The following is a 12,464-nucleotide window of genomic DNA, read 5'->3' as shown; positions in this document are numbered from 1 at the left end:
CCCACGCCTCTGCCCTCAGCGCCCGGTCTCTCGGCGCCCCCTGCCGGGCCCCGCGCGGTGCGCGCGTGCGCGGTGCGCGGGGCCGTTGCCATAGCAGCGGGAGCCAACAGGGAGGCGCCGCCATGAGCCCGCCCGAGGTGGAGCCGCTCGTGGGCCGCAAGTACGAGATCAAAAGGCGCCTGGGCAAGGGGGTGAGTGCCTGGCGGGGGCTGGCCTGGGGGAGCTGCGGTGGCCTGGGGGAGCTGCGGTGGTCGCGGGAGCTCCGAGGGCCCAAGAGAGCTCTGGCGGCCCGCGTGGAGTTCAGGGCGCTGTAGAGCTCCAGGCGGCCCGGGGGAGCTGAGGGCGGGTTTGGGAGTTCAGGCGCCCTTGGGAACTCTGTCTGTCGCTCAGGGCCCGCTGGGACCCAGGGGAACTCCGAGAGACCCTAAAAAGTAAATAGTAAAATACATCTGAGTCTCAAAGTACATTCTCTTTGTGCCTGCCAAATCCTTCTACATTTACTGTAACCCCATCACTTCAGATCATGCTGCATCAAGTAATATCTTCTTCATAAAATGTATTTTTATGCGTAAGCCAATGGCAATTTCTAAGATTTATTTCCTCAGACAGTCTCTAAACCCTCCCGAGTTATCTGCTTTACTATTCTGGCAGCTCTTTGCTACCATTTGCGTTGATATGAGTAGTTAAGTATTTCCCTCATTATGTTCACAGAGTCAAGGAGTCACTGAGGTGGAAAAGCCCCCTGAGCCTGTGGAGTCCAGCTGCTCCCTCAGCAGTGGCAAGGGCACCACTGACCCCTGTCCCCTAGCGCACATCCACGTGGCTGTTAAATCCCCCCAGGGATGGGGACTCCCCTCTGCCCTGAGGCAGTCTGTGCCAGGGCTGCACAGCCCTTTGCAGAAGAGTTTTTTCCAATGTCCAACCTAAACCTCCCCTGGCACAACTCGAGGCTGTTTCCCAGTAGCCAGCAGGGTAGTACTGTACCACTTACCTGAGGTACTTGTACAACTGTTTGCACTGCCTGATGCGTGGGAAGGGTCCTGGTGTCATGCTCCAGGACCAGACAAGTTACTGGGACACCTCCTTGATGTCCTTACATGAGCGTTTAATCACTAGAATCATACATTGCTGCTCTTTTGCTTTGTACAAGTATTTAAACAGTAAATGGGCATTTCTGAGCAGGATGTGATCCCTTTGTGCAAAGGTAAAGCAGCTCCTAGGCTGTGGAAAGTCCAGATTCAAATATATGGCCTAAAATAAAAAAACTGGATCTGTACCACAAGTGAGACTAATCATCATTTGCAAGTATCACAGTCATGCAGAATAAGGAAAAGTCAAGTAGAAGTTCCTGTTCCCTTAACAGACAACACAGCTTTTAGTTGAAAAAAAAGGTTTAGTGTTGGACCTGACAGTGCTGTGTTAGTGGTTGGGCCCAGTGGTTTTGAAGGGCTTTTCCAACCTCAGCAATTCTGGGTTGCTGTCACTACAGACTTTGGTAAAAAGTCTCTCTCCATCTTTCTTACTGCCCCCCTTTCAGTTCTGAAAGAGCACAGTAAGGTGTCCTTGAAGCCTCTTCTCCAGACTTAGCACCCCAGGTGTCCCAGCCTGGCTGCAGAGCAGAGGCCTCCAGCCCTGGGGGCATCTCCATGGCCCTTCTCTGCAGCTGCTTCTCTGCAAACTGCTCCGTGTCCTTCTTGTACTGAGCAGCTCCGAGCTGGATGCATTGCTCCAGGTGGGAATCTCACAAAAGTCAAATGCAGGGAAGAATGATCTCTCTCGACCTGCCAGCCACAGCATGGCTGGTACAAGCCAGGTGCCATTGGCATCTTGCCACCTGGACACACCTGGGCTCATGTTCAGCCACTGTCACCAGCACCACCAGATCCTTTCCAGCTTCCCCAAGCCTGGCATGTTTCATGGGGTTGTTGTGACCCAAGAGCAAGACCCTGGGCCTGTTGACCGGTGTACCACTGGCCTCAGCCTATCCATCCCATCCCATCCCATCCCATCCCATCCCATCCCATCACATCCCATCCCATCCCATCCATCAGTGCAGCCCTTCGAGGTGACACTGTCACAGAGGGAGATCAGACTGGTCAGGCAGGACCTGCTGTCACAGCCTCGCTCCAGCTGGGCCCGATGCCCTGGTTTGTGGGATCCTGGCTGTCCCCCTTTTGGTGCATCCCAGGACTTGGTTGGCTGTCTGGGCTGCTAGTGCCCATTGTCAGCTCATGGCCAGGTTTTCGTCCAGCAGCACCCCCAAGTCCTCCTCAGGGCTGCTCTCCATACAGAGTCCTGGAAACCACAGAACATTCTGGGTTGGAAGAGACTTTAAAGCCTGCTCATTCCCACCCCCTGCCATGGGCAGGGACGCCTTCCACTAGCCCAGCTTGCTCCAAGCCCCATCCAGCCTGGCCTTGGACACTTCCAGCAATGGGGCAGCCACAGCTTCTTGGGGCAACTGGTGCCAGGGACTCACCACCCTCATGGGGAAGGATTTATTCCCAGTATCCCATCTAAACCCTGCCCTCTGGCAGTGAGAAGCCCTTCCAAGTTGTGTTGTCCCTCTTGGCCCTTGTCCAAAGTCCTTGCTGAGCTCTCTTGGAGTCCTTTCAGGAGCTGGAAGGAGCTCTGAAGTCTCCCTGCAGCCTTCTCTTCTCTAGGCCGAGCAACTCCACGCCTCTCAGTGTGTCTCCTGAGTCTCTCTCTTGGCCTAATCTCTCTGTCTTCCATGTGGCTCCCATCACCCCTGCTCCAGTCAGTCCATCCCTGAGCACCTTCTGGTCCGGGCTGCGTGCAGGTGTCAGCACTCTGCTGACCTGTCCTGCTTCTCCACAGGCCTACGGCATCGTCTGGAGAGCAACTGACCGCCAGACAGGAGAAACAGTTGCTGTTAAAAAGATTTTTGATGCTTTCAGGAACAGAACAGATGCTCAGGTGAGAAATTACTGTCCTGATGTGTTCCGAGACGTGGTGGGATTCCATAGGTATTTTCAAGACTTTTGTCTCTGGAAAATGATAATTATGGACATAAAAATACAGTCTGCAGCTATTTTGGGATAAAAACAAACAATAAATATCAAGCTTTGTGTATCATGGCATGTACAAAAGAAGAGTGGATTTAACCCTCTCATTGAACTACATCTCTGTTCTGCTGTTCTCTTGAGGTTATAATAAACTGTTTTTTCTTTATTTCTAGAGAACATTTCGAGAGATTATGTTCCTGCAGGTAATGTCCATGTTCCCCCTCTTCTCTGATTTGTTATTATCTCTGATGTCTAAGTATTTTCTTCCCACTGGTTTCCAAAATGCAGCAATCACTGATTAGTGTTGATAAGTCTTTAATTTCTTTTCTGCACCGTCTTGGCAAAGAGCTTTTCAGGGTGAATCCATCTGAATAAAACACTCTCCATTTGGGCTTGTTTTTACTGTTTCCCCATTTTTAGCGATGTGTCTGCTGCACAGCACATCAGCACCTTGTGTCACTTATTGCTGCTTTGTGGATATAAACTGTTTGCTCTTACATTTCAACTGCCATGATTGAAGGATGGCTGGGGTGGGAGGGGGATTTACACTCCCCCTCCCACCAAAATTGTTTTTCTCCATCATGCAGTAAGCAATGTAATAACTTAAAATAATCTAACCAAAAGAAAAAGGGAAGTTCTGCAAGGAATAACTTAAGACTACTCTTGTTTTGATATAATTGACCTAATCAGTGGCATTCCAGTTATCTGTCCACTCCTCCTTAGACTTACCATGTAGAAACATCAATATTTTGGAATAATGTTGTTATAACTTGTGATCTTCTAAGGACACAAGTGAGGCAGGGCTCATAGAGGAGGTATTTCCTAAGACTGCCAAGTTTAAGTAGGAAAGAGATGATTCCTTTTTACTTTTTAGTCATTCTTGAAGCCTGAAATAGAAGCTGAAAACTTTAAAGCTAAAAATATTAACAGTTCCTTAGAAATTAAGTACCTTAGAAGTTTGATAATCTCTGAAGGTGCGGCACTCCTGGAATGGGTGGATGGAGTAGGAGCAGGGGAAAAAAGGATATTTCTTCTGAAGGAAAGGAGGAGTCACTTGGCAGAGGAGGGCAGGCAGAGGGAAGTTAATGTGCTGCTCAGCCCATACTTCCATAACTTCTGGTGCTCAGTAGACTTTAGGAATTTTAGTTTCCCCTCCTATTTTAAACCTCTTACTTGAGGTTCAAGACTGAGGGCTCAGAAAGGACAATATGTGAAAAAATACTCTGTTATTAATAACTGCATGTTTGTCTTAATTTGTTTGTCTGTGCATAATAATTGTTTTGTTTAATCTTGATGTTGATCACAAGGTCACTTGATGGACTAGGTTATTGTTTAATGTTGTGTGTCTCAATTATTCTAATTGAGAAGTTGCTGTAGAACCTGGGGTGTGAATGATTCCCTGATGCTCTGGTCATTGCTTGTAGGTTTTGTGTTTGCTCTTCGGTATAGTTGTAGACCTATGGGTTTATTTTACGCCAATTTTAGAATGTAATTTTTGTAAGTGTGTTAGTGGCATTATTATTCTTTAAGCAAAGATTAATAGAACTGGCCCTGACAAGGTTTTTTTCAAGGTAAGGTGGTTTTCTAGTACAGATTGTAGTTTTGTCATGACTTTCTGTTACCAGTTCCAGGGCAAGGCAGTGTGAGACAGTGGAATTTTCCTTCTTGAATAGTACTTAAGTAACACTGTCCAGATTTAGCTGCATCTCTAGAACAGTATCTCCTTTCGGGTAATAACCTTCTTTAGATCATTTGGATGGGTATTGTGGCTATGCTCAGAATGAAAACAAAGTGTGTGATGGGGCTGGCTCTGTTTCACTGCCTTGTGAGTGTGTTTTCACAGGTTGCTGCAGGTGAATGTGTTGTTCTGGGAGCTTTCCTGGACGTTACACATTATAAAATGTCACAGTATTATGAAGTGTTTACAGTCTCCCTGGCTGCACAGAAGTGGGAAATAAAAGCTGTTAAAGCTGGGGATGAACTTAATGATCCCATGATATCAGTCATGGGAAATGTCAGTCTGTCAAATGTCAGTCATGGGAAATGTCAATGTCAGTCTGCAGAAATGTGAGGATGGCCTCCACCTGCAGTGTGATACCTGTGGTACCTGTGTTCAGGTATCTCTGTCTGGTCTCCATGCAGTCAGTTCCTCAGTGCAGCCTGTGAGTGTCTGAGCCAGCCCTCAGATCAACGTGTTCTGATTGTTTGGGGTTTTAACTGTGAATGTTGATGACAGCTATGATCTATTTTCATGCTACAATAATTCTCATTCACAATAAAACACATGATTTTGACAGCTGGGTCTCTTCCCTGTGCAGGAATTTGGAGAGCATCCAAATATCATCAAGCTGCTCGATGTTATCCCAGCAGAGAATGACAAGGACATCTACCTCATCTTCGAGTCCATGGGTGAGACTCAGCACTGCAGCAGCCAGCCTCTCTCAGGAGTTATCTTTGTTATCACTTTGATAGTGAATGCTCATAATACTATTGATATTTACTGATGTCAGTATATTACTGTTGTATTACAGAGACTGATTTACATGCTGTGATTAAGAAGGGAAATTTGCTGAAAGACATCCACAAGTGTTACATTCTCTACCAACTCCTGAAGGCAACTAAATTCATCCACTCAGGGAATGTTATTCACAGGGATCAGAAGGTACATTTCAGTCATGGTCTGTATCCTTTACTCCAGTTTTCTGTTGAACACTAAATAAAATCACAGATTGATTTGGGATGGGAGGAACCTTCAAAGCTCATCCATTCCCACCCCCTGCCATTGACAGGTCCACCTTCCACTATCCCAGGTTGCTCCAAGCCCTGTCCAGCTTGGACACTGCGAGGGATGGGGCAGCCAAAGCTTCCCTGGGCAACCTGTGCCAGGGCCTCACCACTCTCACAGGGCTGAATTCCTTCCCAATATCCCATTTAACCCTGCCCTGTGCCAGTTCCCAGTATCCCATCTAACCCTGCCCTGTGCCAGTTCCCAATATCCCATCTAACCCTGCCCTCTGTCAGTGGGAAGCCGTTCTCCCTGGTGCTATCCAGGCTGTTTTCAAAGTCCCTCTCGTGCTCTCTTGGCACCCCTTTAGGCACTTGAAGGGGCTCTAAGGTCTCCCTGGAGCCTTTTCTACCCATAGCCCCAGCTGTCCCAGCCTGTGTCTATAGGAAAAGTATGAAGAAATGTACAAGCATGAGACTAGTAAAAGAACCTTGATAATCTGCTATTCAGAGAGTGAAAGGCTCATTAGTTGTGCTGTGTCCCGTGCAGCCTTCCAACGTGCTGCTGGATGCCCAGTGCAGCGTGAAGCTGTGTGACTTCGGGCTGGCGCGCTCGCTGTGCCAGCGGGGCGAGCCGCAGCCCGGCCCCGCGCTCACCGAGTACGTGGCCACGCGCTGGTACCGAGCGCCCGAGATCCTGCTGGCCTCCCGCCGGTGAGTCAGGGAGGTCAGGGGAGCCTGCCTCTTCATCACCTGCACATTTCTTTGTCTAAAAGTCTTGAGTCTTTCCATTCTCAGTGTCACCAGATGCAGTGTCATGTCAGCAGTCTGTTTTCTCGGTGTACAAATAAACTTCTGCAACACAAAAACATTTTAAGAACATGTACATGTCCTTCCTGTGTTCTTAGTGTCAATGGACATACATGAGCAGCTCATCTACTTGTCACCCTTTCTCCCACCAGACTTATGTCCTCTCCCTTCAACCCACAACTTTACAAAATCTGCTTGAGAACATGAATCCTCTTTTCCAAATTGAAGCAGTGTTTTTTGATAGACCTTCACAAAATATTCCCTAATCAAATGTTAAACCAGCTGTCTGTTTGTTTGGCTTAGTCCTTTTTTAAAAAATTAAATATGAAAAACCAGAAAAGTCAATAAATAGATGTGGGGTAGTATCCTGAATTTTAAATGTGGGTGTTTTGCAAACTGTCCTATACCCACTGTTTGGCATTTACTTTGCTTAAAAATGTAATTCTTAAGTAATTGTAACTACTTTGTATGTGCAGTATGACCAAAGAACAATGTGTATCTTCATTCTTGGTCATATGAAAAGGATATAATACCTTGTTTTGGCATTACCTTTAATATATTACCTTGTTCTAGCATTTCCCTGTAATATATTTCCTTTTATGGTTTCTTAGACTAGACTTAGAGTAGGATAAATCTCCTTTCTGTTTCATGCTTGCCAGTCTCATGATTCCCAAATGTTATTCAATTTATAGTTCAAACCTGTGAGCATTTATATTTGAGAAGTCACCAAGCACACTTTCTAGCTAATAAATCAATGTAGGTGATGTGAATACCAGGTACAGGAAAATATTTGCTTGATTTAATCCTACCTCTGTTCTGTTCCTGTTTGTAGTTACACTAAGGGTGTGGACATGTGGAGCATTGGCTGTATTCTTGGCGAGATGCTGCTTGGAAAGCCTCTTTTTCCTGGAACATCAACAATGAACCAAATAGAGCAGATCCTGAGGGTCATCCCTGCTCCGTCCCCAGAAGGTAGGATCCTGCTGTGGGGAAAGGGATCTAGAGAAGGGGTTCAGTGGAAGAAAGCAGCCTGGCTGGGTCAGGGAAGAAGGTATCTCCTTCATTCTGGCACCTTTCCAAAGGAATTAAAATCCTCATCTTGAATGTTAGTGTTAGAGAAAAATCAGAAAATCAGATATTGTGGTGCTCTGCATATGTTGCTATGAGAATGCAAGTTTATGAAGTGTATGATTAATATATAGTAATTCAAAAATCAGTGTTGAAAATTCGTAAGTATTCCATCCCCCTTCCATAGATCTCTGACTGAGTTGTGTGTGGATAATTTCCTACGGTAATACCAAATATTGGCTTTCTTTCATAAACTGTGCAGCTCTGCTAATCCTCATCTTGGCAGTAACAGTATGTTTTTATTCTTGCAGATATTTTGGCTCTGCAGTCGGAGTACAAGGCCTCAGTTATTAAGCACATGAGTTCCAGGTAAGCCTGAGGTGTTCGTGTGTCTCAGATCATCTAATGTAGGACCCTGGAATCATGGAACCACAGAACATTTTGGGTGGGAAGGGACTCAAAGCTCATCTCATTCCACCCCCTGACATGGACAGGGACACCTTTCACAATACCAGGCTGCTCCAAGCCCCATCCAACCTGGCCTTCCAGGGATGGGGCAGCCGCAGCTTCTCCAGGAAACCATTCCAGTCCCTCAGTACCCTCACAAGCAACAATTCCTTCCTAGTACCTCATCTAACCCTACCCTCTGGCAGTGGGAAGCCTTTCCCACTTGTGCTGTCACTACACAACCTTGTCCAAAGTGCCTCTCCACCTGCCTTTGAGCCTCTTACAGCACTGGAAGGGGCTCTAAGTTGTGTCCTTAAAAAAAAACTATTTAAAATATTAGTAAAATTTTGTGCTTAAAACTGATTTTTTTCAAGATACTTTCTTCTTCATTATGTTCACAATTGTATTTAGGATTTCAAAATGCAAAACCAGATTTTTAAATTTTATTTTCTCTGTAAATTACAGAGAAGTATGTTTCTATAATCTCAGGTCTAGATTTGTGGGATCATGGAGCTGGGAAGTGATGAGCTTTAAGGTCCCTTCCTGGCCAAACCATTCTAGGATTCAGTGATTATGGCACATTTGGTGAGTGAACTTGTGCCTGGTCTCACCTTTACATGATCGTGGAACTGTCACTCCTGCCTTCGCTGGAAATTAGACACTGAAAACTTGTATAATTTTTTTCTAACTTCTAGGCAGCGAGTAGCATTTGAGGAGATTTTCCCATCCTCCACTCCTCTGCCTGCCTTGGATCTGCTGAAGAAACTTCTGGTCTTTAACCCTGACAAACGGCTCACAGCAGAGGAGGCTCTGCAGCATCCTTACGTGAGCAGGTGAGAGTGACACCAGTGTGCAGCTTCCCCTGATGTCTTCTGAGACATTACGAACCTGCTCTTGGTACAAATTTTCTTTAAATGCGTTACAGAAAAAAATGGCAAAGCTAATTCTTTATTTTCTTTAACCCTATTTACACGAGATTGTTTAACAATCCTGTTTAAATTTTACTAATCTGTTTCCAGTCAGTGAATTACATGATGTGTTCTCATTCCCTCAGATTCCACTGTCCTTCCAGGGAGCCCTCTTTGGATTTTGATGTTATACTTCCTTTGGGTGATGATGTCCAGCTGTCTGTGGCAGAATATAGAAATAAATTATATGAGGTACTTTCATCCTATTTTCCCAAATCCTAATCCTCCAACATAACCTGCCATAATTCTTGCACACACTTAACAAATTCTGTCATTGTCTTGTCTCTGTGTTCCTCTGGGCTTTCTGTACCTGTTGGCACAGTTACACCTGGGTGTTTGATCAGTTCCATACTGTCCTAATCTTTGAGAGACCTTTACATGTAAAATTCCCACAGGGCAAAGAAAAATCCCTGAAGCATGATGTCTGAGAGTCACAGAATGGTTTGGGTTGAAAGGTACTTTAAAGATCATCTAGTTCCAAAATTATACTTGTTACTTACCCTGTAAAATAAATTGCAGATATTTATAAGTATTCCTCTTTGTTTTGATGTTTTATTTTTCTGCTGTATTGCTGTGTTAAGTCTAACTAGCTTTTCTGTTCTGCAGATGATCCTTGAAAAGAAGTCAGATAACCTTTCAAAGGAGCAAGGGCAGAGAGAAAACATTCAGCTGAGCCAGTCTGAGTCCAGCACACCTCTGCCAGGTTTCAGCTCAGTGGCTGCACCCACCAGGAAAGGGCAGCAAGAGCCAGCACCCCCTCTGCTAAACCCTTCACATGTGCACCCTGGAGCCACAGCTGGGGCCCAGCCAGCAGGGTCCAGCCAGAGCAAGGATTTGGCCAGAACTCTGGCTCAGAGGTCGCAGATTAGTGTGATGGTGTACAACCCCATCACACACACCACTGTGCAGAGTGGGTACCATCCTTCTAGACCAGGGTGTAACCTACCTTGGGGTGTCGGTGTGGGGAAGAGAGCATGAGTGCTGTAAAAGAAATGAAGGGAATTTGCATGGTAAAATGAGGGGCTGGAAGTGTGGGAGGGAAATGACATAAGAACAAAACACTGTTGAATGAGTGTTGAGTATGGGACTGTCCCTGCCTCAGTCAATGTGTTCTGTGTTCTTCTGATTTTCCTACTTTCTCTCATGTTTTTCCTTCTGCAGGAAATGCAAATCCTGGTGCTGGGATCAGGAACTGTTCTGCACCACCTCAACAGTCCAGAATCTCCAACAATGAGAAACTAGGGAGACAAATCACATGGCCAAACACTCGGCTCTCTCCTACAACTGTGCAGAACCTTTACAATGTGAGTAGCTTAACTTCTATCCCTTACCTGTGGTAACCTGGGTCACAGCAACTCCCTGTAGTGCTGCAGGCAGAGTGGCTGGAAAGCTGGAAAAGGTCACCTGCTGGTGCTGACGACAGCAGCTGAACATGAGCCCAGGTGTGCCAAGGTGGGCTAGAGGCCAGTGGCACCTGGCCCGAGAAAGGAACAGAGCTGGGGGTGGGTCTGGAGCTGCAGCAGCAGCTGTGGAGAGAAGGAGGCACAGGGAGGACCTTCTCACTCTGCAGCTCCCTGACAGGAGGGTGCAGCCAGGTGGGGGTCGGGGGGTCAGGGTCTGCTCAGAAAACAAGTGACAGGATGAGAGGAAATGGCCTCAAGTGGTTCCAGGAGAGGTTTAGGTTGGATACTGGAAAAAACCCATCTGCAAAGGGCTGTGCAGCCCTGGCACAGACTGCCTCAGGGCAGTGGTGGAGTCCCCATCCCTGGGGGGTTTAACAGATTTAATGGCACTTGGGGACAGGAGTCAGTGGTGGCCTTGGCAGAGCTGGGGGAGCAGCTGGACTCAGTGAGCCCAAAGGGCTTTTCCAACATTAGCGATTCTCTGATTTCATGATTCTGTGGATCTAATGGGTTGCAGTTGCTGAGCTGTGAAGGTGTCAGTCCTGTCCTCTCTGCTCCTCCCTCTTCCCTGATTTTGGCCATGCTTCCTTGGAAAAGTCCTCCCCCTCACTGGGTTCTTTAATGACCTCTTGCTCCTGCTCTTTTCCTTCCTGAGCTGGCTGTCTGCTGCCTGGTGACTGCTGGCACCTGCAGAGGTGATGGAGCAAGCTTGTGACAAAGGAAGAGAGTATGGAAGGAGGCAGCACAGATTCACTGAATCACAGACTGCCTGGGTTGGAAGAGACCTAAAAACTCATCTGGTTCCACCCCTCTGCCATGGTCAGGAACAGCTTCCACTAGTCCAGGTTGTCAGAAACTTTCAAGCATTTCCAGTGGCACACTTGTAGCCCACCTTTCAGCCCCTCTGATTTGGAATCCCTTCCAAAACGTTTTCAGAGAAAGACAAGCCCTTAATTCCCCAGGAGGGGATTGTGGAGCTTGCTGCACATACAGGTGTAGACATGACCAATACATTTGGAAGGATATTTAGGGAATTCTAACCAATTTTCTGTGACAAGAAGAGCAGAAGAGGGAGAAGCTCAGCCTACATATGCCCTGAGTTTGTGTTTGTTTCCTGAGAGGATAGTGCTGACCAAAGCCAAACCTGTGTCCTGTTTGCACTCCAGAAAGTTGATTCCAGCTTATTAACTTTTCTTGGCTTTTCTTTCTCACACAGAACCCCAGAAACTCTCAGTGTCCCAGCAAAGATGTTCGCCCCCTTCTGAAGCCCAGTAAGAAGATGTTCCAGATCACTGCAAATGTGGGAGCTGCGGGTGATCCAAGGGCATCCATGGGCAGCTACTCCCAGGCCTATGGAACCATCAGTAAATCTGCACTGCAGAGTCTTCCAATAGCAAAGGCCTCCAAAAACCCTGAGCAGTGACTGTGCAGATATTCCAGACAGGTGAAGTACAGCTCAGCCCTCAGCCCCTGACAGGGCAAGAGCAGCAGGGGAGAGCAAACTATGAGGAAATGCTTTATTCACTGCTTAGGACAATGTCCTCCTCTCCTCTGGACAAGCTCATGGGAAAGGGAATCCCACTCCTCTGCCTTCTAGACTCAGCAGGCAAGGACACAGCGTGTTTGTTCTCACACCCTGAGAACAGTGGATGCTGTCACTTTACACTCCTTGTTTGAATTACTGCAAAAAACACAGAAAACTGCATTATTCTGATACTTGAATGGTTTTTAGACATATTCAGGATCTGGGGAACCTCCTGAAGTTCAACAAGGCCTAGTGCAAGGCCAAGAAAATACTCTGAAGGCTTGAGTCCTTCTGCTCTGGAGATAGGCTGGGAGAACTGGAGGTGTCCAGCCTGGAAGAAAGAAGGCTCCAGGAAGACCTCAGAGCCCCTTCCAGTGCCTGCAGGGGCGCCAGGAGAGCTGGAGAGAGACTTTGTGCACGGGCCTGGAGTGACAGGACAAGGGGAATGGCTCCCCACTGCCAGAGGGCAGGGATGGAGGGGGTGTGGGGAAGA

At 47.0% G+C, this 12,464-nt stretch overlaps 1 protein-coding gene across 1 annotated transcript; it reads left to right on the top strand.

The window, feature by feature from the left end:
- The first annotated feature begins 69 nt into the window (after nt 1–69).
- Nucleotides 70–12,436, top strand: MAPK15 (mitogen-activated protein kinase 15). Its single transcript, XM_038128707.1, has 13 exons — nt 70–191; nt 2,839–2,937; nt 3,200–3,229; nt 5,345–5,435; nt 5,558–5,688; nt 6,301–6,464; nt 7,393–7,532; nt 7,940–7,997; nt 8,771–8,908; nt 9,130–9,235; nt 9,650–9,953; nt 10,205–10,347; nt 11,663–12,436. Exons 1-13 carry the CDS (start codon nt 123–125, stop codon nt 11,867–11,869), a joined length of 1,680 nt encoding a protein of 559 aa, XP_037984635.1. The 5' UTR covers nt 70–122; the 3' UTR covers nt 11,870–12,436.
- Nucleotides 12,437–12,464: the final 28 nt, after the last annotated feature.

The sequence above is a fragment of the Motacilla alba genome, chromosome 2 (genome assembly GCF_015832195.1).
Source record: "Motacilla alba alba isolate MOTALB_02 chromosome 2, Motacilla_alba_V1.0_pri, whole genome shotgun sequence".
NCBI lineage: Eukaryota > Metazoa > Chordata > Aves > Passeriformes > Motacillidae > Motacilla > Motacilla alba.
The sequence above is the reverse complement of the archived record's forward strand: the minus strand, read 5'-3'. Positions and strand labels throughout refer to the sequence as shown.